Source organism: Phaethon lepturus, unplaced genomic scaffold, assembly GCF_000687285.1.
Source record: "Phaethon lepturus isolate BGI_N335 unplaced genomic scaffold, ASM68728v1 scaffold11347, whole genome shotgun sequence".
Lineage (NCBI taxonomy): Eukaryota > Metazoa > Chordata > Aves > Phaethontiformes > Phaethontidae > Phaethon > Phaethon lepturus.
Window position 1 is genome coordinate 50,416 of NW_010551166.1, and position 21,863 is coordinate 72,278.

The following is a 21,863-nucleotide window of genomic DNA, read 5'->3' on the forward strand; positions in this document are numbered from 1 at the left end:
ATACAACTTCATTGCAGCAGCTTTTGGAGTAAGCTTGCTCAGAAAGGGTCAGCGCAGTTGAACACCACTCACTAGACTAGATGCAAGAAGTGTTGAAGCCTTTATTTAGTAGCAATTAAATTATTCAATTAACACTAACCTCCAGACAGCAGTTAAAATATTGTACAAAGAGCAGCTTGCCCTCTAGAAGCTCTGTACACAGTTCAATATAAACTTACTCTCTAAGATTGAATGCACCCCACTGAAAAGGGGTAAAGCAGCTGTGCACAGGAGGCCTCACTGAGGTGCTGTACTACCTTTGAAATGCACAAGACTTCCTCCCAGGGAGTTCGCACAGTACAGACACAGGTCCTGTCCCCCCCCATCATGTTCCACCAGGTCCTGGACTGATTAGGTTCTTGCCTTTTTGCAGTGGTGCTGGGCACCAGAACATCTAGTGTATGAAACAGATTCTTTTAAAACCTGTTACTAGTGTGCAGTTCAAATCAGTAGATATTTAAATGGCTCTTAATTCCTTAAACCATAAGGTTGGTAGCAAAACAGGAGAGCAAAATTCAGAACACACTGCACAAAACATTGAAGAAATACTTCTGAATAATGTTACCAGCTTAAACAACTGCATTAATGCTCCAGAGACAGGAACACTTCTGGAATCTCTGATCAGAGCTCAGGATTCAAGGGAGTTACTTTAGTAAAAGAAAAGTCACTTTATGAAAAATTACATCTTTACAAAAGTGACACACCTTCTTCATTTAAGAACAGAATATTGCAATCATTGTGTGTGCTTTTAAACATTCCCATGTCACAATAAATAAAACCAGTTTTACTTGTGCCAATGTTACCTACCAAAGAAAGTATTCACAGAACAGCCAAAGGTGTTCTATTCCTCATACACCACAACCTAATATAGGTGTATTCTGCAAACAGGGCAGCTCAAAACCATGGCAACTGACTTTGTCCACACAGGACCCACCATCAGCCAGAAAAATTATTCCCCTAGCTCTGGGACTGCAGATCATGTACCACCAGGTTTACTGTGGAGATGCTTAATATTCTGTTTGATAACATCAGTTTTTTCAGGAGATAAGTAAAACAAAGGAAAATATTAAAACAGGTTAAGACTTATTTGTATCAGTCACAGGCTCCTTATTGCATTTTAATAAATATCAGGCAAGTTAAAGTAGTTTCTGTCCCAGTAGTTGCCAGAATAAAGCCAGTCCTGTGTACCAGTATAGGGATTGGAGCCTTGGTGGAACCATCTGCAAGGAAACACACAACATGTTAGTGAAGCTATTAACACACACTTTTATAGACGTTCAAAACTGCTTTACTGCATCTTCAGCAGTTTATTGTTTAAAGTAATTATTGTGATTGCGGGAGCCACCTTGGTTTTAAATTCATAAGTGAATTTAAAGCAATCTTCAGTGGCTAGAGCTCCCCATTCACCACACTGCTTAAACATCTCCTAGGTAAAATTACTGACACCAGTGTTTTGTCACTGGAAGCGGTCAAGACTATCGCATAAAAAGGGACAGGTACAGTTTTACTTCAAAGCAGTTGTGAACAATTGTTTTGGCATGCATAAGCAGTAACAGTTTTTGCAAGACATGTCAACACCACAAGCACTGCAGTCCTGAAAACAGAAAAACATTATTTCCCCATGATCTAGATTTCCCCTTGCTTTTGTTTTGCAATGCACTTAACTCAAAATAAGTGTGCCAGCTACCCTCAGTGTAAATAAATTATCACCCACAGGCTGCAGGAGAAGTCCTGGTTTATTACAATTTAACTGTGTTGCACTACACTGCTAGCACTGGGAGGCTACACTGAATGCCCAGAAAACTCATTCCACCTGCATGGAGTTACTTGCAAGCTTTTACTAAGCTGGTTGTTGGTAGAAACCTGAAGTTTAGCACCTTCTTTCTTTCCTTCCCTCTCCCCTCCTACCTAATCTGGAGGCCCTGTGTATACACATGCACAGATTACATCTGCATGTGTATATAACCTTGGGGGGGGCGGGGGGCACGTATCTAGCTGTAAAATAAGGTGTGCTTACAAGGCCATACTACTGGCAAGTATCCCCCAGTGGCGAGTATAACCCTCTCACATCACCATGGCACGGAAGTTAGTCCTTCCTCATCTTCTCCCACACCGTTCCTGGCAATCCCGCGGTACGTTACTGAACACTGCTTTCTGTCTGGGCCTCAACAGCACACTGCACAGTACCAGATCTCTAGCATTTTAGCTTCTTGTATTTTGCCCAGCCATGTTTATGGCACAAGTCAGCTCTCTGGAAGCTGCTTCTGTGGTTAATACGCTCCACAGCTTCCTTTCACCTCTTCACAGGCCACAAAAGCCAGTTCTTGCTTTAGATGCCTCACTGCAGCAAACACACGCAAGTAAATAATGCATGTGCAAGGCAGCTCATTTTAACTCAGCTCTTCCCTTCTATGGTACCGTAAGGTTTCAGAACAGAAATTAAATCACATTGGACCAAATATGACAACCTCTTTAAAAAGCAAAAGCATAAAGGCCACCAGTATTGCAGTGTTACAAAGCAGGGCAGCCAATAGGCAAGCCTTGCTGGGCTCAAAAGATTCAAGATGCATATCGGAAGAAATGCCTTGTACTGTCTTCATGGCAGTAAGTTGAACACTTCAGTGGTTCTCCTTCTGTCCTGGTTAAGTGAACTGAAGTCAACAGAAGACAGAAGTCATTCAACCCTTGTACTGCACGTGGTTCACTACTGCATCACCTCCACACAGGATGAGTCGGCTTTTCCAAAGTAACTGGTGCATGTGTGCGCACATCTGTCTAGTTCACCTCCTAGTTCACAGGTAATAGCAGCTCATTCCAGAGCACAAAGAGAGGCAGGGCTATAAGCACAGTCACCTCATCTCTCACATAAAAGAATTCTACCATCCAATGCCTCACTAGTGTGTCTTACAACACTTGTACAGGTCAGGCCAATGTGCTCCTCCCTCCAGTGACCACATACCTCAATAGGAAGGGGAAAGGAGGTGGGAAGAACTATGTTTGAGACATAGGAGACTCAAAGCAATCAGATAATCTAGTGATGGGGGAATGAGGGACTGATTTTCATCAAAAGCAACAGACCACTGCTGTGTTTCAGAACTGAGCTAGTCTTGTACTCAAGACTTGAGACTACTGGTCAGTCTCTAAAGCATTAAGTGTTCAACATGAATCATTTCTTCAGGAACACCAAGACCCCACTTCTAAAGTGGATTCAAAATAATTTTTAAAAAAAAAATCACTAGGCACTTTAGAGAATCGTCTGTGAGGGAGGAACTCTACTAGACAAAGGAGCCTGCTTTTCTGTGGCGAAAAAATGGCAGTAGTTTGCATCAGAGTTTAATGTTCCACTGCAGATTGAGACCTACAGTTGACCTTCTGGGAACAGGTATGCATTTTTTTTCTACCCCAAAGCACAACTCTTCCACAACACTTTATAGTCATCCTTTAGAGGCTGTCACACTTGGCATTCCTACTAAAGAGATCAGACACTACGAAATTTCTGCCAAAGCTTTAGAATTACCCTGGAAAACAAAGAGTTCTTAAATGATAGCCCAGGCAAGTGCTGAGCAGGTCTACACAGCAACTGAAGAATCTTGTGAATGGTGTCTGCACTCATTATGCACCCCCAAAAACCACTGCTCTGAGTTGCCCCCTGGGAATTCCCCAATTTCTAATACTGACCTCAGGTGCTTTGAGCTCTACCTTCAGGCACCTTGAATAATACTATCCCTTGCTTTGAAAGTATTTGGTGAGAGCTAGAACCACTCTGAACTCAGGAAAGGAACAGGGAGGTGCAAGGCTGTCCAGCACTTAACATGTTTACTTGGAAGCATTACAAATATGTTATTTTCCACCAGTCTCAGGGCAAACCAACCAAACACTTTAGGAGAGCAGGCACAGGAAAAAAGACAAAGTCAGACATGTGCAAACCTGGGACTCTGGGATGATGGGTGACTTCATTGGAAAAAAAGAAAAAAGTGATCTATAGTTACAAACAGACATTTTAAACATATTTAATCCACAGTGTCTGGGTGTATTAATAGCTAGTTAACAGGAAAGAGATTAAGCTTGCTTACTTTTAGAGAGTTTAGCCCTACCATTTTTTTTTTTCCTGTGAAGAGACTGCCAACTTATTACTATACTTTTAAATAGACCTTGTCTGGTCAAACTAGATTCATTTGGTCATGTTTTCATGGTTTCTACTTAGCTCATGTCTAAGAGCTCCCAACTGACCCCTCTCATAGTAAAGAAAACACTCAACATTCTGGCAGATCCCTTGTAAGCTACTTTTTCCATTAGCTCTTCTAACTTTCATAGTTAGTAAATCTCTCAGAAGGGAGGCAAATGACTTTGGTATCTGGGTGGTAAAGTCATTTCATCAACTTTGAGAATAACTGTACACAGTGGGAATACAGTGTTGTCAGCACACAGCAATTGATCTGAGATCTCATGGGCAATAAGCTATCAAGTTCACCAGAGGAAGTATTTCCTCCTCCCTTTGGCCAAGCATGCAAGTTTGAGGCAATTATAAATTAATCAGCAACAACAGTCCTTACAAGCAGTTGTCAGCGGCAACATCTTTTTCATGTCCGAACCAAGAGGTGCTCAGAAAAGACAGCACAGTTTGCATTTGAACATGGGTGTGCAAGCAGTGAGAGGGAAGGAACTGAGAGCAAGCCTGACACTTCTCTCTAGAAGCACTACAGCCTGCAGGGACCAAATCTGCAAGTACAATAGTGGCACTACCAAACCTGATGTCAGCTCTTCATGCTGACAGAACACTGCACATCACCAGCATGGACTGGCAGTTAACCTGAATGTTCAAAACCTTTGTATAACTACACATAGAGGCAAGCACACTAACCTTGTCTTCCAGTCTTCCTCTGACTTTGAACGATTTTTGCGGGCAGTCCTTTGTTTTTCTTCTAGCCTCTTCTTTTCTTCACTAGCTAGATCTTGAAAAAAATAAAAATACACAAATAAAAATACAGAAGGCATTGAAGTATAATATAAGAGAGGGACATTACTCCATCTGACCCAGCAAATAAACAAGGGAAGTAGTAAAAGTTGTCCATTTAAAAAGCCTTCTACAAAACACAGAAGAACTTCTGGTTTAGTCTAAGAGCAAAGCCAGGCCAGCTGTGGCATAAGATTAGCCAATGGAATTCCAGTCTTTCAGACTGTTAAATCTGTTTATCCATGGCCTGAGGACCCTGAAAACGTGTTTACGTGACAGCAAATGTGAGCTAGGGGAGGTGGCATACCTAGAATTTATTTCAGTAGGGAAACTGATTAAGATATGCTGGATGTATTTCAGAAGTCTGGCCACCTGCTTCTTGTTAAAGTTTGGTTTAAGTTGTTACTAGTGCCTATTTCCTGAACAACAGGGGTTTTGAACATTAATTTCCAAACCACAAAGAATTGCCTCTCTGTAGCATCCCTTCATTTTTTTTTTAATGCACTAAGGTGGCACAGGTCATGGTCCTAAATGAGCAGAACAGTTGCTTCTATTTGGCAGAAAGGATGATCAGAAGGTCTGAGGAGTAAATCAGACTAAGAAACAGATTAGGTGAAGGGCGATCTCTTTCATACCTGAATCCTCAAAAAACATTTCATAAACATCTTTGAAAGAAGGAGTTGAGAGAGTAATTTTTGGAAGACTATCAGCCATTCCCAGTTATCCTGCCAGCTACTAACACACTGCATATTACCAGTCTATCTGCTAGAGAAACTTTATGCTGTTAGTATAGTTAAGAAATATGGTCTGTTGCTAACAGCACAGTTATTTGCACTTCAAGTTTACACAGACAAATTAATGGGGATGCTCTGTATCAAGTCCATTCTGCTGGCCACAAAAGAATCGTACAGGCAGGATAGACTGGTTGTGGGAATTCACTGATCTGCTTTTCTAAAAGCCTCAATGAAGTGGTTATCGGCTTCTGAGAAACAAAAATCTGCACAAGTACAACTGCACTGTATTATGCCAGTGTCACTGTTTTTCATGCCTACAGCTCGGAGTATTTATCAGAATTAGTCAGTCATTGCCCTCTTACATAGGTGAAACTGAATCAGAGGTTTAATGACCTACTCCAATCATTTAGCAATCAAGAGAAAGCAAGGGCCCCCATGCTTTTTAGTCTACAAAGCTGGCCATCCTGCTTTAATATGCAAAATGCCAAAGAAAAAGGAGAAAAAAGGGCCAGGGGAAGACTGTTCAACACCAAAAATATCAAAGTATTTAACACCAAGTCACATGTCAGAAGACTAAAAGACGCTTTCCACTCTACGGCATCTACAGTAACAATCTCTAATAGGTTTCTAAAAACACACTATTTCTACTTACTGAAAGTCTCAGAATGTATTTTCTCATTCACTATTCTAGGATAACAGAAGTGTTCAACTTCCCCTGAAGAATAATTTTGCATGAAGTGTATTCTTTTGGCATTGCAGTTTCATCTAAATAGTTTAGACTGCATTTCTCAGAATTGGCACATCAGAATACTCCTTTTGCATCAGGCTGATGGAAACAGAAAACTGAAAAGTTCTCAAATACTTCCCTTCAATGCTCAGAGACTCTCTCCTTAGACTAGTTTCCAATTCTAGGGCTTGACTATGGAGCACAGCAGAGGGCCCAAAGCTAAATAAAAAGCACAGCTTCGTGAGATTTAAGATTTGCTTATATGGAAGAACATAAGCAAGTAGGTGGTGTGGCGGGGTCCTGGCCCAAAAAAAAAAAGCCACTTGTTGACTCCCATCCACCCCAGTGGGTTAAGGGAGAGAATCAAAGAGCAAAAAACACTCATGTGTCAAGGTAAAGACAGTTTAATAGAAGAAGGGAAAGAAAACAAAGGAGGAAAAAGTGACGCAAAGGCAATCACTTACTACCTTCCACCAGCAGACCTGTATCCAGCCAGTCTCCAAGCAACAGCTACTTCTGCCACTTGTTGACTCCCATCCACCCCAGTGGGTTAAGGGAGAGAATCAAAGAGCAAAAAACACTCATGTGTCAAGGTAAAGACAGTTTAATAGAAGAAGGGAAAGAAAACAAAGGAGGAAAAAGTGACGCAAAGGCAATCACTTACTACCTTCCACCAGCAGACCTGTATCCAGCCAGTCTCCAAGCAACAGCTACTTCTGCCCACACACACAAATTACTGCTGAGCATGATGTTATATGGTATGGAATATCTCTGGTCAGTTTGGGTCAGCTGTCCTGGCCATGTCCTCTCCCAGCCTCTTGCCAACCCCAGAAACAGAGAAGGCACTGGGCAATATTTACCATAAAAGCATATAACAACCACCCATATAACATATATGTGTTATCAACACTGCTTTGGTCACCAATCATACACAGCACCATATATGGGCTGCTATGAAGAAAATTCACTCCATCCTGAGCAGCCCCAGGACATGGTGGGTGACATACCTTTCACTAGAAGCATAGCACAACCTGCAAAAAGCTGTATTAAGGAGTTACTGTCCTGCAGCAGGGAGGAATGTATCTTTATGGTAGCTACTTACTCTAACAACTTGAATGTGGAATTTACTTTTTTCCAGTCCCTCAGTTTTAACAAAAAATAAAAACACCTTTGCCAATAACTGAAGTTACCTATTTCTCCATTTTCCATGGCTCTGATATCTGGTCGTAGCCGGCAATCAGTTTTGGGAATGACACTCTCCATTTCTTTGTCCAACTCATTCAAAGCCATAGCAAAGCTAGTAAAATTATACATCTGAAATTCAGAGACAAAGATAAAAGGTGACTTTATGATGTCTCCAGCTGCTAGTCTTAATACACAAGAAAGCTGCTGTCTAAAAGCAAACATCCAAGTGGCTTTTTCATTATTTAATCACTCAAGATAGGAATACTCAAGATAACAGCAAAACTGCACTGTCAGGCAGAGTGTTTAAGCAGGCCAGCTTAAATTACTCAGTGCACTATTTCCCTCTTACCTTCTTTTTCCAGTCCTACTGGTATTATCCCTATCTCTGTAGAGATATTTCCCCCTTGATTAACTCACTGAGGGCACCCTTTCTTGTTCCAATTCTTTGTCTTTCCAGTTGCAGGCATACCCTTGTATTCCGCCGCTGACTCTCCAGCTCCACAGCCCTTTCCGCACCAGCTCGTGCTACGCAGGCTTTGCAAGCATCTCCTAGGAAAGGTCTGTCCTCTAATAAAGCCCTTAAGAAGAGACTTCTCACAAGGTGGGTGCCTCAGTGCGGGGAGCAGGCTGGAGAGAAGAGGTGGGGAAAGCCCCTATACCGCTAGCTACATGAAACATCCCATTTTCCAGTGAAATTCTGCTAACTCTGAAGTCATGCCCGTGGCAGTTATCCCTCCAGCCTCAGATTATAGGGTTACAGTTGTAGTGGGAAAGTTTTTTGCAATAAACAGGCAAATCCAGACTTGTTAATTAAAAAGACAACAAAAGGGTTTGCTTTGTGTTGAACATACAGAATAACAGGATAGCACACGCTTTCAATAAGCGGAACCACAGCTGACCTGTGCTGAATTTGGAGGTCTTGGAGTTATCTTCCATAGCAAAATACTTCCAGGAATAACATACACGCTTTCAGAATCTGGCAACGGCATCTCATCTGGTTCCTCAGTATTGCCCACCTAAAGGCAGTACACAAAGAAAAGAGACATTCTTTGGAGTCATAAACCATTTACACACATGCATTCCAACCCTGGAACTTTACATAAAATTATTTCCTTGACCAAAAGTAAATAATTTCAGCAACAAAGAAACTTTTCTAGACGCTTGTCAAGAAGGATAACAGCATTAACATAGCATACGTATTCCCAATTCCCTCCCAATGGAAGACTGCCAACAGTTTCTTGCATCAACATCTTCACAGATATAATCTGTGTGTTCAAGCATTAAGAAATGTCAATTTTTCCACCACAGAGATGTCCTGTTTCCTCAAACACAAACAATTCCATGTCTGATATTTAACTCCATTACTGCTTCATTGAAGTTGAAGAACAGAAGTCACATTCCTTATCCTTCCACATCAGCAGAATGCCAGCACATAATGCAAATGCTGTCCTCAGTCTATGCGCAACAGAAAGTCCTATGCTACTGCTGTCTTGCTCAGAGGAACCTTCCTTTCCATTGACCACTACACTACTGAAATGGCAAACTGCAAACGTTAAATGAATATCCTAGATTAGCTGCTACTTGTGGGAAGGGTATCCTATTCAGGCTGACATATATGGCCTGAGGCAGCTGCAGCCACAGCACTGTGAAACGGTTTTCCCAGAAAGGGAAAAAATCCACGCAGGGTTATTAGAGCAGTAGAGAATAACTGATGGCCACAGTGTAGATGCGACCTGAACTACTTCTAAACCATCACCCTTTTTATGTACAGCTTTAAAGCAGCTGGGGTCCAATGCCGCTGACATTAACTCCACCACAGGAGCGTATGTTACAATACTGAACTAAAGTCATTTAGACAACGAATACAGCTCTCCCCAAAAAACTTGGGTGTCGCTACAACAGCTAAAAACAGCAGCACGTTTCAGAGATGACTGGAGAGTAACGCTGAACTTAAAGGCAACTAATGCTTTAAGTACTTTGGCTACATGCCAACAGCTTTAATCCTGCTGCTAATAAGCTTTGCTCTCTGATGGTTGCATCAGATAACACATAGACTGATGTTTTAGTAAAAAAAAAAAAATAATCCAGTACCCAAACTCGACTCTGTTGTCCTCTGAGATGATCCATGTGTTATGCCACCACCAAAAAAATTAGGAAGCATTAAGGATTCTGCTTCACTGTGGAGCACCTGGGTACAGTGCTTTTATTAATGAACAGGTTGCAAAGTAACCAGAACAACATGCAGACCAGGTTCAGTCCCTCAGCTATGAGGAAGATAAACAGGGCTTTTAGTTGACTACATCTGAACCGTGCTGGCAACCTGCCATTCTGTCCTTTAAAGGACACTGATCAATCTTTCAGGAACGCTGAATTTGAAGCAGAACAGATCAGAAAAATTTCCTTATATCAAGACAAAGACACTTCAACACCAGACTGTCAAATTCCAAACCAACTTTTACAGAAAGGCTATAATACAGACTGCAATTTGTGCCTTGCTGGATACATAATCTTAAAAATGCCTTAAGAATTACAAAGAACTAAGTAAAAAGTGGATTTTCATGTGCTCTTGCCACAATGATGCATATTTTATGCTCAGTGCTACTCAATCTCTCAGTATATTGCTAGGAGGGTAGTAATAGACTTTGCCAAAGCAAGACCTCTGTGTCTGTAAACAGGGCACATATGAGGGCAGTTGCTGTTGCCTTGTATTATGCTCTTCCATATATTTGTACTGAAAATTCTGCACAAAATGCTTCATCTTGATTTAAAAAAGGTTCTAGTTAATTCAGGGCAGAACTATCCCGGTCTAACCCCAGGTCTACTATAACTCTTCTGATGTTGGTAAAATATCACCTTTGTATACATGAAGGCTTGTCTAGCTCCCCGCAAAATTATTTTTCCTTAAGTTTTAGCCCTATAAAAATCAAAGGGATTCCGGGAAAAATCTGGGCCAATTTGCAAAAGGACTTGGAGCCATGCAGATGCCCTAAAAGGGAGACAGAAGCGATTCTTCATTAGTAGCAATGCAGCACAAAGGAATAGTTGGAAAACAACTAAATAAATCTGAGAATTCTAATTAGGAGAAGTTTGAAAGGCCATATACTCTCATGCCTGAATGAATTCTTCACTACCATGAAGGGACAAACCACATCCAGACATTATACATGAGACTTGGCTCACCTAGATGCTCAAAAAACATAAACAGTATCAACTCCTCAAACACAAGGGGGCAGTGGGAATACTATATTCAAAGACTACCCGATTCATAGTGGGCATTAGCTTTCAGTTTTATACACAGATATAGTTCTGTTAAATGAGTAGAAAAAGCGCTCTTTTCTAGAGTCAGAGCAACAGTGAAGCTTGAGCTTTATGCAACAGGATGCTTCATTTTGAAGCGAAAAGCGAGGATCATCTTAAGCATTGTTGGAAAATGCAAAGTGACAGCTGAACAAAGGCACAGGGTGATGTTTTCCTTTGCTCCTTCTCCCTAGAGCTCACAGCCTCAGACTAGAAAAGAAGCAGTAATCCCCAGTGCTTTAGCACTCTCCTGATGACAACCAATCTCAGACACAGCAACAATCTGAACCTGCACAGGAGTAACTGTTTTCAGAATTCTCCATCTCCTTTTCCTTAAGTATAAAAACTAACACCACCCAAACCAACAAAAAAAATCTGAGTTCAGTCACCAAAAGGAAACAATCCCTGTTTTAAGCTACTATGTGAGTGGTTTTTCTGCATCAAGCTGTATGTTGTCACCATCACCATTCGCCTTAAACAAAAAGCATACTGCTGATCAGAAACCTGGAAGAATTAAGAATGAGGGTTTTTTCCAGAAGAGAAAAAAATATTGCAATGGGGGAGAAAGGAAGCGTTTCTATGGTTGTGAAAATTTAATAGCAAGCAATACAAAAATTCCTTGTAAAAGCTGGAAAATACAACATTCTATCAAGAGGAGAAACCAGTCTACACTGCCTCTAGGAGTCCAAATCCTCCTATTAAAATATAAATGTCATCATACATGATCAGAACCATGGTCCAACTAATGGATATGCCATTTCCTCCATGTGACTTGGGAGGAAGAGGCAGGTAACAAACCAGCCAATATTTAGATTACTCCAAATTTTAGGAAGTTTGAATACGAATCCTTGAGAGAGCAAGCATTTTATCCCTTACTGCTGGTACTCATCCAATCAGTTTTGTATCCTACTAGGAAAAAGAGAGTAAGTGGAAAGAAATCTTAATGCTCTTAAATGCTACTAAAATATTTATCTGTCTTATGCTTTTGAGATACTACCTCTTTACATGATTAAATACATTTACCTGTTTACCGCTTTTCTTCTCTTCTGCATTTTTCTTGTCATTTTTTTTGTAAGCTTCAAATGTAGCTGGGTCAACACTGTACAAACACTCAGTCCACTTCCCATACAGTGCACAAAGTTTCTTTTTGCTGTCAAAAAAAAGGACTAAGTTTACAAAAGAACTTAGAGCTTTATTTCAGCATTTCAGACAAAAATAATTGAAAGAAGAACTTTTGAGAACAACTCTTAAAACTCCATTACTGGTGTTGCACAATTCATAATCTTGCTGTTGCTAGTTCATGCCCTTGACAGACTGTTAAAGGCGTTCAGTTCTACAGCTGTCATCAAACAGAGAGGGCAGCCATTTGTTTCCTCTTAGGAGTGAAGCTGTTACCTTTTGTCCTGAATGTAGCCTTCAACTTTGTGCAATTCCTTCCCAAAGAGACCACAGGGCTTGAAGCTTAGTACACATTTCTCCCCAGTTCTAAAGGCAGAACAAGAGGGCACTAATTACTTCCAAATGCTTTTCCTCTTCAAACTTGCAGCAAGTGAAAGCACTCACATCTTAACTTACTTATGGTTAGTTATTTCCACATTTCCGTACTGCTCAATCCAAAGTTTGCCCACAATAATGTTATGCACACAGCACGTAGGATTTGTCCATGTGTAGGCTTCATTGTGTCTAAAGGAGCGGAATAAAAATTAAAATACTGTATCTTTGTACTGTATGTCACTCCTGCAGCAAGCCATCATCTATAAATCGCACCAAGTCTTGAAATGGACATGGCAATAAGTCAGGAAACCCAAGAAGTTTATTAACCTATTGGTACTGATTTTATCAATTCCTTAAAACAGCCATTTCAGCGCAGTCATTGTTAGCACTGAATGACATGAGGAAAGCCAACAGGACTCAAGCGTGCTAATCTTAGTAGGAATGACATCCAGGCACCTTCAGAACATACAGACACAAGCCCAAACTACCGCTATTATTAGTGTGCAGCATATTAGGAGAAATGATGGCAGTTCCTTTCATTTTCTCATCCCCTTTTCCCTTCAAAGTGATCTGCCATCAAACATTACGATGTGGGTGTTAGACATGTCCATTCCTAAGCCATGAGACTCTAATGCACACTAATCATCGTGGATGTGGCCATTGTGCCTATGCAATTACTAATTATTAACTTACTCAAGAAGCTCCAAAGTCATTGTGCCTTTTGGTTCCGCTTCCACACTCTTGCCCCAGAATTTGAGTTTAGGATAAATTGATCCATGAAACACAAAATCATTATTTAAACCTTCAGCAAAAAAAGCACTGATTGGTGGATGATGGCTAACTTGCTCTGACAGAAGTCTAAATCCAAGATCTTCTCTGCAAAATAAAGATAAGCAAAAGCATGTATCTACACATCAAGTATAGTGACATCGATAGTATATCAACTTCACTATATTATATATAATATAATATATATATTCACTATACTTGCCCAAGGTGAAACAGATAGTTGGACCCATGCATAGTTTCTGTACTCAGTGCAAAAGTTAAAGCCCTAGCATAAAACAAAGACAGATCAACTAATGCACAGAACATCTTCATTCTAAGTAACTCGGGACATAACATAAAAACGTAACAAGAACTACCAAATCTGATCAGCCAATATGTTTACTTTTGATAGTGACCTCAAACTTTCACATAAACATAGGCCAAAACCTCACCTGAGAGAAAAATTTGCCCTAAGTGCAGCTGCACACTAATAGACTAACACTGCCTGTTGCATTCTGGACACTCTGTAATAATGACACTAATAATGAATATTACAATTCTAACACCTCCCTTATGTATGTTTTCAGAAAAAAAAAAAGATTTGTTTTTCTAAATAAGACTTGCTTTTAAACCTGGCAAATTTCATTTGCCTGCTCTGAGGTGAAAAGTTAAGTAGTTTCACTTCACTGGAAGGTGCATTGCTGAACACCAACATGCACTGCAAGCACCCGCAGCAGCTTCTAGGAGAATGGGTTGAATCTTACAAGCCGAAGAGCAGTCTGCAAGCCACCTGACAAGTCTAATGAAACATCAGTTACACAGAACACCACTCTCCACTCTTCACAGTGCATCTTCTTTTCATTACCTGATCAATTCATATGTCTCTCCAAGCAATGGGTTGAATGGTTTCCCTGTACGTTCCCACTGCGAGGCTACAGCAGACACAGCAAATGCAGCAACACACTATTTAGAGGAGTAAGAGTACACAGTTATCTCCTGGATTTTAGGCTTTATCAAGTACCTACAGAGTGATTCTTCTGAAATAGCACAGTGAAGTTCTGTTTGCAAGGCAGAGAAATGAACAGTTTTCATCAAAAGGCTAAAACAGCAAGCCTTATGAAAAGCAAAACGTTTTCCTAGATAAGCAAAATTGGATAATGAGTAAGAGAATCTGACATGCAGCAAATTACAGGAGTTCCTCCTATAATGAGACTACCTATGAAGAAGAAAATCCCAACACATTCATCAAGAGTTAACACAAATTACCACACCCAAAGTACCTGCATTCGCTCAGTTGTACTGGAAAGTGAGCTGGCTTTGTGGATGAGGTATGTATGTTCCATATACTCTGTAAGTCGTTGCAGAAAGCTCAGTGGCTCATTGAATATAACTGGCATTGTGATCTTCGACAACTCCTGATGCACAAATGAAATTTGTGTTAAAAACAAATGATTAGATATACTGACCTGCAGTAACCCAAGTGTAATTGGCTTATTACAAAAATAAACGATGCTCTTAGTGCTAATGCAATGTGCTTGACCTGGCTCCGCTAATGCTGAAAGGAAAAAACCCTGTACATCCCTTATGAGCTTGATAAGCCTATCTGTGTTGACATTAAGGCTACTTTTAAAGCAAAAAGAAAACTGAACATCAATCAAGCAAACTTCCTATCTACAAATGTATTATTAAGAAGGTGACATGAAACAATGGAATGAGCTATTAAGGGCCCTTTTGAAGACCAAGTTATTTATTACTCTTAAAATAGATTATAGGCCATCTAATTACTTAAACATATTATCTCTTTTTGGAGGCTGGTGGGCAGGCCGGGGGAAGAGGATGAGGAAGGACAGGGAAACATGGCGGCACAGGAGTAAAAACAGGGATTGTGTATTCTGAAGAAAAAAGAAATTTTTGTAACAGGACTAAAAATTTAAAAGTCGTCCTACAGTTCTGATGCTCTTTATTTCTCTTTCCCATTTTTAAAAAGCACGGCCTCTGAACGCATAATATAGCAATGGTTTAAACAGCCTGCAGTAGCAAATTAAAAGCATATAATATGATCATGGCAATGTGCACAGTAAATAGCACTGTTCTTAACCACAATAGCAGCACCTGGCACTAACAGCTTTGGCAAACACTTTGGTACAATCCACTCCAAGTTCCAACCGTGCCCCCCCCCCGCAACTGCAACTTCTGTGCAGCAATTTATGCAAACCAGAATCAAGACCTTTATAGATTTTTTTTTTTTTCCTGCACACATCTTACGCACAACAGGCTTTCAATCTGCTCACTGCATTTTAAGGTTATAACACTTTTTTGCTAAAGCCAATGTGAGAAGCTTCAGATGCTTCACAACAGCTCAGAAGACTTGGAGCTGCTCATACAGGCATTCCCCAGCATTTCTACATCTCAATGCTTGCTGCTGTTTTTAACTACAGCAAGGGGCGGAGAAGAAAACAACAGTGACTAAACACACATGTTCCCTCCTGCAGGCTACTGTTACAGGCTGATAGAGGTTTATTGGCAGTAACTATGTTCAGCCTACTGCAGTTCCAATGGAGAGAACTATTCCAAATTCACCCTTAGCTCGGAGCAGATTATGTGCCAACCAGCTAACCTCCACCTGGCTAGGAACACCATGGGTGGAAAGACTGAGACACTAAGGGGAAGGGAGAAGAGCAAATTTATAGTTTTTTTGGTTTTGTTTTTTTTTCTACAGTCAAAGTAAATTTTTTTTTTCTACCACCAAGTACTTTAAAGGTTAAAAATCAAGAGAAAATGCTTTTACTGAAGGAATATTGCTCTGACCAAGTCTTATCTTCTCAAGTTGTAAAAGCAAATAAAGCATAAACAGCAAATTTATAACAACAAAAAAAACCCCAAACCCTCTCCCCAACAAGTTTTCATTTGGGCCTCAAATGAAATAAACCACTTCACATCTTTTATCATAGCTTTCTGATCACCTACCATTCCAATGCATTTTCTTAAGATACTCCAGATACTGAAATCATTTCTGGAAAACATTGGAGATGGCAAGCTTGTTCTGCAGAAAGGAACAGGGAAGAAACCAGAAGGAAAGTTTTCCATTACTAACCACAACTAAGAAACACAAATATTCTGTTTTGAAAGTAACAGTTTTCCAATTTTTAAATTAAAACCAAGGGGGAACAACAGTGCTACTTTGAAGGACTTAAACTGTTTTACCTGCAGAGCAACCCAAACTTCTCCAAAACCAGAACCGTTCCCTTCATTTTGCATACGAGCAGTGGAAGAGGATTTCTACATCAGTTGTCAGAACAGTGTTTTCACAATGGCACCGTTAAGAGATTTAGTTGTGTCTCAGAGAAAAAGTATGTTGTTTCTGAGTAGGTACATAGGTACGTTCACTATGTCTGAACAGATCTGAAGGTTAAACAGTGCAGTTTTTGTTTGCTAGTCACCCGTATACGGACAATGAAGGGCCATGACATTTATTGCCTATTAAAATCAGCCTTCAGGAACAACAGAAAAGCAGTATCATTAAAGAACAGAAAACACAGCAGCTCATTCTACAGGGGGCTGACATATCCTGAAGCAAGTCTTAAACATACTTTCAAGATCAACATGTAGGCGGTGTAATACAGCCTGTACTGCTCAGCTTTACAAGAAATCAGACACAGATTTTCTTCGCTTTTCTTACTGCTACTGACCAACACAACTATTAATCTAATTTACCTATAGAAAGACATAAATATAGGTCAAAACCCTTTGTCTACAACAATGCTAAAACTCGTGTTTGGATCATGAAGCTATTACGAATGAAAAAAATTCTCAATAGCTAACAATTACCTACAGCTCACTCGAACTGTATGAACTATTTGAGTTTCAACATTTATTTAACTCTGCCTAAATGATCGTGTTGCCCTAACCAAGAAGATCTTGTCTCCCCTCAAAGCAGCTAAAGCAATACCTTTTTTAAAGAGTGTGAACAGGCTGTAGCTGCCTCCTCCACCCCACTTTTCTGACACACAAAAACATTGCCAAGAGGGGAAAAAAAAAAAGTTTAAAAAATTATATATTCAGCCTAAGTTGTTAGTTTCAGTAGCACTACTTGCTGTGTTACCTCCCATACTTAGCTGCTATTGAAACACCTTTAACCAGGGATGATGCATCAGTTTTCAAAGAACAAAACCAAAAAATCCTCCTTAAAATATAACAAGCTCCATCCAATCAAAAACCTAGTCATATACCTGAACTCCTCACAGTACCAAACTATGTTTTGTCAGCAAGTAGTTAACAGCCTAACACTAACTTGTTTTACTCAGCTCCCATGCAAGGGATGAGTAGGTAGAAGGATTTATTTTAATTGACCAACATGATATCACTCACTCCCTATTCTGATTTTCCACTGATACGAAAATATTTCATGAAACAGATTATCTTGAATAATATTAAGTATAAAATACTTCTGTGGATGCTTTGATACAGATGTCCAGGAGAGGACAGTGTCCACCAAGTATTCAGTCTTTCCTTCACTTGTAGTGTGGACTGATTTTTTCTGTGTATCCTTTAATGAAGTCAGTTAGCAGGGTGGGTATTTGTGTTTAAGAAAGCCTTTCTGCAAGTGAAACACACTCACGTGCCTCAAGTTTGCTGAAGTATACATAGGGGTTGCTTTCCTTAGATATTAAAACTTACATTTGCATTGAAGTTAATGTGTCCCTCCATTCAATTTGTTTAATTACTTGAAAGCTGGCATTCAGTTTCAGCCATTCATTCATATTTCTTACATATATGTCAGCCAAACGTGATACAGGAGTCAGTTCTTTTCTCCATATAACACACAGAAACTGAAGAAACAAAGCAGTTTTCTGCCACCAAGAAAGATCCCAGGGGCAAGTAAGGACATGTGGAAAAATGACAGGCAGCCAAGACGTGAGGCCTACTAACCTTGACACACTCCCCGTGATTAAGGGAAAGGTTTGTGAATGCAAAAATTTCCTTCCAGATGTCAATTTTAGAAACAACTCAGGAAGTTAACTTTAGCTTTAAGTGACAAAAACATCTGCTGGAACTTCTGTGCAGTAGAACAGATAAGATGCATTTAAGATCATTCACTTAAACAAAAACACTTGTTTGAAGCATTATCTATCGTAGATCTACTACTACAGGAATCTTGTAGGGAAGAAAATATATGGTGTGAAAAGGCATGTTTAGCTTGCTCTTCATGTACACCTGATCAAATAACCTTCTGGCTCCCAAAAAGCCAAACACAAACATGTTTGCATTCTGAAAGGCCCCCAATGGTGGGACCAAAGGGAAAGCTGACTACAAAAACTCATCAGTAAGAGGGAAACAGCAGTGATAAATGGATGTTAAATGTTGGTAGGTATTACAAAACATTTTTGTGCAAGGGTTTTTGGGGTTAGGGCTTGGTTGTTTCCTCCCCCACCCAAGTCTGGCTCAGATTAAAAATGTCCCTCTTAAAAAGAGGTGATTTGAACATTTCCAGATCTAATGTACTATTCTCGTATGTGTCAAATCCTCGCCCAAAAAGTTTTCAAAATTAAGTCCACTCTCAAATCAACCTGAACTACAAGAAGTCACATCACCCACATTCTTTCAAACACTCTATGAACAATCAGTAAGATGCAAATTATATTTAAGAAATCAGAGCAAGACAGCAGATTATAACTGGCACTGGCTTCACATATCTATATATATGTACATCTCAACACTTTTAGTTCCTTGGAACCAACAGATTTATTCCTTACATCTCCAAAACCAAAACACACTCCCCCACTCAAAAACAGACCTCTACTTCCCTGTGCAAAATCCTCACCACTTAAATAAGAGAGGCAGATTAGAACTCAGGTTTTCTAGATGAAGGTAGGAAAGTTTTGTTTATACTGACTGCTAAACAGTGTTAGGTACTCTCAACTCAAATGCAGCTTCAGATCCTCTATTTACCTGAGGAGCTACAGGTAAAGAAAGGTATCAATATGTTATGCAAAAGAAATTAATCTGGGCTATTCTCCAAGTGACTTCTTTCCATGTGGTTAACACAAATAGAAGGCAAACAAAGAAGTTATAGCAAACCCAAAGGTGTAAGGCCAGAATTAAGTGCTGTCAAAACATTCTAACCCCTTCACCTTGCACAGCATCAAGAAGTTAAGATTTTCTGCTCTGAAAAGTACACAGGTGGCATCACAGACAATGCGTATTTGACCACATGCCATCTAATGAGCCCCAAAACCAAAAGCAGTACAAACTGGAGCCAGCAGCTTCAAGAAGGTAACAGTTCTGAAGTCAGAACCACAATCAGACATGGCAAACTGATCCCATACCAGGCCAAACATCGCTGCCACCAAGAGCCTCAGAAACACCACACAACTCCCATCCCCTGAGAAGGTTCTCATGGAGGCAAAATTTAAACTGGCTGCACTCTGGAGAGAAACAGTTTGCATCAACACCTTTGTGGACAAACCCCAATGTGTCACCAAGGTGCCAGGTAAAAAAGCTTGACATTACAGCTCAACCTGGAGTGTGCTCTGTAGCCATTTATTCACATAAAACATCACCATATAATATCATCACTATATGCCAAACAGATGTTTCCACTTTTCTTTAGCAGTAAATTATTAGCCAAACAACTTATGCACTCATTTTACTCCAACATCCTACACTCTCTTTACTACTAAAAGACAGAGAAACAACTTACATCTTCAGTCCCACTTATAAAACCAGCAGATCTTAAATGCTCCTGCAGTCACATGCTCCCTACAGTTCTGACAACAAAGACAATGCATGTCAACATGCATCATCATTTTCATGTTGATCACCAATTGCCTCCTTTCTCCTCTTTGTTGCCATGGCAATTAATGCAATTCAGATGTCCACCTTCACCTAGTGCTTCCCCCCTCCTATCTTCCTGCTCTAATTAGGAAAGGCACTTAGCCAAGGCCATAAATACCACCCTTGCTAACAGCACAAGAGCTGAGCATGACATGCTTAGTCAGCTGCTTTATGTGACCTTCCCAAACCACCCCATTACTCCACCCAAGCCCTCATTTGCCTTAGTCTTTGCCTAGTATGGGAGGTATATACATGCAGAGGTTGAACCTTTGAAACATCAGGTCTCTGACGTTACCACATACTTCAACAGTCACTGCAATTTATCTCTTTAAGATACCAAGTAATTAAAGCATGTTTTCACACACAGAATCATTAAGGTTGGAAAAGACCTTTAAGATCATCAAGTCCAACCATCAGCCCAACACCACCATGGCCACTAAACCAGGTCTTGAAGTGCCACGTCCACATGTTTTCTGAATACTACCAGTGATGGTGACTCCACCACCTCCCTGGGCAGCCTGTTCCAATGTTTGACTGCTCTTTCAGTAAAGAAATTTTTCCTAATATCTAGTCTAAACCTCCCCTGGCACAACTTGAGGCGTTTTGCTTGCTTCTGTAAAATTAAATATGAATTTCCTGTTTTTCCAGAAATCTGGTATTCCCATCATCATTCTGCACATTCAAAACGCTTCCAAAAGTAGTCTTTTTGAAACATGCGGAAGTCTGGCTGATCTGTAGCACAAACATTATATTGCCCCTTCTCTGAAACTCGAGAATAGTGGTGTCTATTACATCTCATTAACTCCAGACCTATTGTCCTCCTTTATCAGTGAGGAAACAAACAAAAATGGATCATTTGACAACACAAAATAAGCACATAAAACATAGATGAGACTTTTAGAATAAAAGTCCCTTTGTTCACATTTGAGTTTCTGATGCCAGGCTAGCAATATTTTTTCATTCATTCCCGATACCAACAGGAGGATCAAATGACTGGAAATTAAAGAGGCAATAGAAGGCATAGGTCATTAAAGATACATAAAGGAATTAAAATCCACATAGATTTCAATAACATCTATGAAAAAACAAGTGTGTCCACTTTTACATAGCACATTGTATTTTATTTTTACTTGAGATACTTGGTCACCAAAAAATAACATGCAAAGAAGCACACCAGCCTTGGAAAAATATTCTTTATAAAACCATAGCACATCCAACTTCTTGTCAATCATCCCTAAAAAAGTTTTAAAAGTTTTAAGTTAGATTTTCAGAGATTCCTGTGATCTTTTACTTACCATTAATGCATATTATAATACCTTAAGAACAGGCGACATCCTACCTGTGTTTTTTGATTCCGTTAGACAGCAACTCCCCGCTGCCACAAACCTTTTCTTCAGACATGCTTGAAGTTATTGTATCTCTTGAATCCATGCTGTCCTCTGGTGAGTAGGCCGTTGTTGTTTCAAACCCACTTAATGATTTTTCAGATTCTGAATCTGCAAAAGAGCAGGTGCATGTTAGTCAATCTACAGCTTGTGCTAGACTTCAGTCACTAACAGATCTTCCCTCTTTGTACAAAACTGAAACCCAAGTAGGCTACTGTGTCCTGATGACAGCATCCATTTGGTAAGTAACTAGTACTGCCACAGACTGCTGCAGCTCTCTATCTAAATATAGACTAAAGAGATTACAAGATAAGCAATATCAGTAGATTAAAAATCCTCTCTTAAACAGAACCAAAATCTGACATTTTCATTAAATTGAATCTATTATAACTTGCTTAGGACAAGTGCCAGTGTCATGTAGATGCCAGTATCTTACCTAAGTAAGT

At 40.0% G+C, this 21,863-nt stretch overlaps 1 protein-coding gene across 2 annotated transcripts in view; it reads right to left on the bottom strand.

Moving 5' to 3' along the window:
* Window positions 1-901: 901 nt before the first annotated feature.
* OSBPL1A (oxysterol binding protein-like 1A) overlaps window positions 902-21,863 on the bottom strand; it is a 28,425-nt gene continuing 7,463 nt past the window's right edge. Inside the window, exons 2-14 of one of the 2 annotated variants that reach the window (XM_010290807.1) lie at window positions 21,372-21,528; window positions 16,166-16,241; window positions 14,479-14,613; window positions 14,064-14,161; window positions 13,124-13,306; window positions 12,512-12,619; window positions 12,332-12,421; window positions 11,960-12,086; window positions 8,539-8,655; window positions 7,645-7,768; window positions 4,901-4,991; window positions 3,967-3,990; window positions 902-1,259 (exon numbers count right to left, since the gene is read on the bottom strand). In XM_010290807.1, the coding sequence (XP_010289109.1) occupies window positions 1,157-1,259; window positions 3,967-3,990; window positions 4,901-4,991; window positions 7,645-7,768; window positions 8,539-8,655; window positions 11,960-12,086; window positions 12,332-12,421; window positions 12,512-12,619; window positions 13,124-13,306; window positions 14,064-14,161; window positions 14,479-14,613; window positions 16,166-16,241; window positions 21,372-21,463 (1,368 nt within the window). In that variant the 5' untranslated portion in view covers window positions 21,464-21,528 and the 3' untranslated portion in view covers window positions 902-1,156. The remainder of the gene's footprint in view (window positions 1,260-3,966; window positions 3,991-4,900; window positions 4,992-7,644; window positions 7,769-8,538; window positions 8,656-11,959; window positions 12,087-12,331; window positions 12,422-12,511; window positions 12,620-13,123; window positions 13,307-14,063; window positions 14,162-14,478; window positions 14,614-16,165; window positions 16,242-21,371; window positions 21,529-21,863) is intronic. The other variant, XM_010290809.1, reaches the window with a different exon arrangement.